Below are 2,805 nucleotides of genomic sequence, written 5' to 3' on the forward strand. Positions count from 1 at the left end.
CCCCCGAGGGCGCCTGGGTGGGCAGGTGGGAGGTGACGCCTTGTGCCCACCGTTCTCAGGGGGTCCCCGAGGGCTGGGGGGCCTGCTTCCCATGACGCCCAGTCACAGCCCAGCTCAGGCCCCGGACCAGCCAGAGGCACCCCCATGACAGCTCTCCAGCCCCTACCCTCGACCAGGAGCCCCCTCCCACTCCTCTCCTGGCAACTTCTGGGAAAATGGCCCAAGGCCAGACCCCCAGCTGAGGCCCGGGCCTCACCTCTGCCTCTTCCAGGCAGGCCCCCTCCTGCTCTCTCTCCCCTCCACCTTCTCCCTTCCTTCTACCCAGCCCCAGCTCTGCAAGTCCTCACTGCAGCCCCCAGTCGCCCTGGCTCATCTCTGCCTGATGTCTGGGCTCATCTCATTTATTCGAAAAGATGCATTGAGCACCTACTATGTGCTGGGGATTCAGCAGTGAATAAAATAAATGAGGTCTCTGCGTTTGTGGCATTCACATTTGGGGGGAAGCAGGTCAGGGGACTGACAAAAAATGAAAACATGCATACTTTTTTAAAATATATTTTTTTTAATTAATGTCAGAGAGGAAGGGAGAAGGAGAGAGAGATATATATAGAGAGAAAAATCAATGATGAGCAAAAATCACTGATTGGCTGCCTCCTGTATGCCCCCTACTGGGGATCGAGCCCACAACCCGGGCATGTGACCAGAATCAAACCCAGGACCCTTCAGTCTGCTGGCCGATGCTCTATCCACTGAGCCAAACCAGCTAGGGCTATGCATACATCTTTAAGCTGGAGTTAAAATTCCAATTTCAGATTGGAATCAGTGCTCTGAAGAGGATAGAACTTTGACCTTACTGAGCGGTATCTGACACCGGGTGGTCAGGGAAAGCCTTGAAAGACAAAGAAGAAGCTGGCCATGCGGAAGGTCTGGGGTTCCAGGCAGAGGGAACAGCACATGCAAAGGCCCTGGGGTGGAGCCTTTCCTCTTCATTCTGCTGAGCCTTTATTGAGCACCTACTGTGTGCTAGTCCTGGGGCAACAGCAAAAGCCAGGCAGTATCCCGTTACACACTGTGGCCTGGAGTGGGAAGGGAAGTGTAGAGAGTGTGAGAAACAAGATAGTAAGCAGCAGGGCGGCCCTTGGGGGGTGGAGGTGGGGGGGCCTTGAAGTGGAAACCTACAGGGGGAGGGGCAGCCAGTCATCCAGAAAGTGCTCCTGGCAGAGGGACCAGCTGGGGCACAGGCCTGGGGGGAGGGGGACTGGACTTGCCTCGTTCCAGGGACTGTATCAGGCCCTGAGTGCTGGGGAGTGTGGAGGAGGGGAGGCCGGGGGGAGCCAGGCCGTGTCCTCGAGGCCTTGGGATTTTAGCGAGGGGCAGCCACGGGGGCTCGTGCAAGGGAGCCGCAGTTGCGGGGATGTTAGGACCCAGGGACACCAACGTAGAGGCAGTGAGGATGCGGGCTCTGTGTATTTTTGTTTGCTTTCTGCAGGCCATTGGGGTTCACTGGTGGGTGCAAGGTGGGGCTTTGGGAGAAGGCACCCAGAGAGGGGCTCCAGGCTGGTATCTACCGAAGGGGAAGGGCTGAACCGAGAGTTAGAGAGGTCAGGGGGCAGCCAGCATCCAAGAGACAGGTGGATAAATGAGCCTGGAGTGGAGGAGCAAGGCACCGGCTGGAGTTGGGAGTCGGGAAAGTTGAGATGACTTAGGAAGAAGAAAGTATAGACGCGCCCTGGGACAAAGCCCATCACTCTTTCTGTTAATCCCAACTCCTCTTTGTTCTGCTGAGTCTTTATTGAGCACCTACTGTGTGCCAGCCACTGGGCTGAGTCCTGGGGCAACAGCAAAAGCCAGGCAGTATCCCATTACACACTGTGGCCTGGAGCTGGGAAGGGAACATGCAGAGTGGATGTGAGAGAGACACAGTGATTGGTTGCCTCCTGCACATGCTCCGGGGATAGAGCCTGTAATTGAGGTACATGCCCTTGACTGGACTTGAACCCAGGACCCTTCCGCCCACCGCCTGGTGCTCTACCCATTGAGCAACACCAGCTGGGGTCAAGCCCATCACTCTTAGCAGCCCAGGCCAGCAAAGCAGGCGAATGGCCGGTGATCGGAGCTAACTCGGGTGGGCGGTGAGGGGGAGGCCCCGGGAGAAGTCCTGAGGAGAGGGAGCGGTTGGCGTGTCCATTTGCTGCCAAGAGGGCAAAGGAGCAGAGGGAGCAGCGTCCCTCCGGTCTGCCCCGCAAACGGGGGCCCCGGGTGCTTCCTGACACCCTCCTCCCTCTGCAGATCCAGAAGATCATCAAGGAGCCCGCCCCGGACAGCGGGCTGCTCGGCCTCTTCCAAGGCCAGAACCCCCTCCTCCGCTGAACCCCACTCGGCCCGAGGGGAGACCTCCCTCCTGCCTGTCACCCGGCCTCGGGGGAAGCGCTTTCCCCCGTCCTTGGGTCCCTAGAGTGGTGCAGTCCACCGGGAGCGCCGCCCCTCGGGAGGGGAGGCGGGTGCTGCCTTGCTATTGGGCGGCAGCTCCCGGAAATGCAAATGAGCCCCTGGAAGCCGATGGCCGTTGGCTGGGCTGAGCTGGGGGCGGGGCCCGGCCCCGGGCCCCTTCAAGGGCTGGGAAGGGGCGGGGGAAGGAGTGTCACGGACTGTGTGGGACCTGGGCTCGCGGAATAAACACCGATGTGGCTGTGGACAGAACCATTCTTGGATCTGGGGGGTACCTCGGGGGCGACGGGGGGCTGCGGGTGGCGGGGAGAGGGGTCCCCAGCAGGTGGAGAGGGGGAGGCGCCTCCTCCCACCTGC

The 2,805-nt window shown here is 60.0% G+C and overlaps 1 protein-coding gene across 1 annotated transcript in view; it reads left to right on the forward strand.

Moving 5' to 3' along the window:
- The window catches only part of ISOC2 (isochorismatase domain containing 2), a 4,258-nt gene extending 1,562 nt beyond the window's left edge, over window positions 1–2,696 (forward strand). The window contains exon 3 of the mRNA XM_005863334.2: window positions 2,138–2,696. Coding sequence (XP_005863396.1) covers window positions 2,138–2,370 — 233 coding nt within the window. The 3' untranslated portion in view covers window positions 2,371–2,696. The remainder of the gene's footprint in view (window positions 1–2,137) is intronic.
- Window positions 2,697–2,805: the final 109 nt, after the last annotated feature.

This window comes from Myotis brandtii, unplaced genomic scaffold, assembly GCF_000412655.1.
Source record: "Myotis brandtii unplaced genomic scaffold, ASM41265v1 scaffold1763, whole genome shotgun sequence".
Taxonomy (NCBI): Eukaryota; Metazoa; Chordata; class Mammalia; order Chiroptera; family Vespertilionidae; genus Myotis; species Myotis brandtii.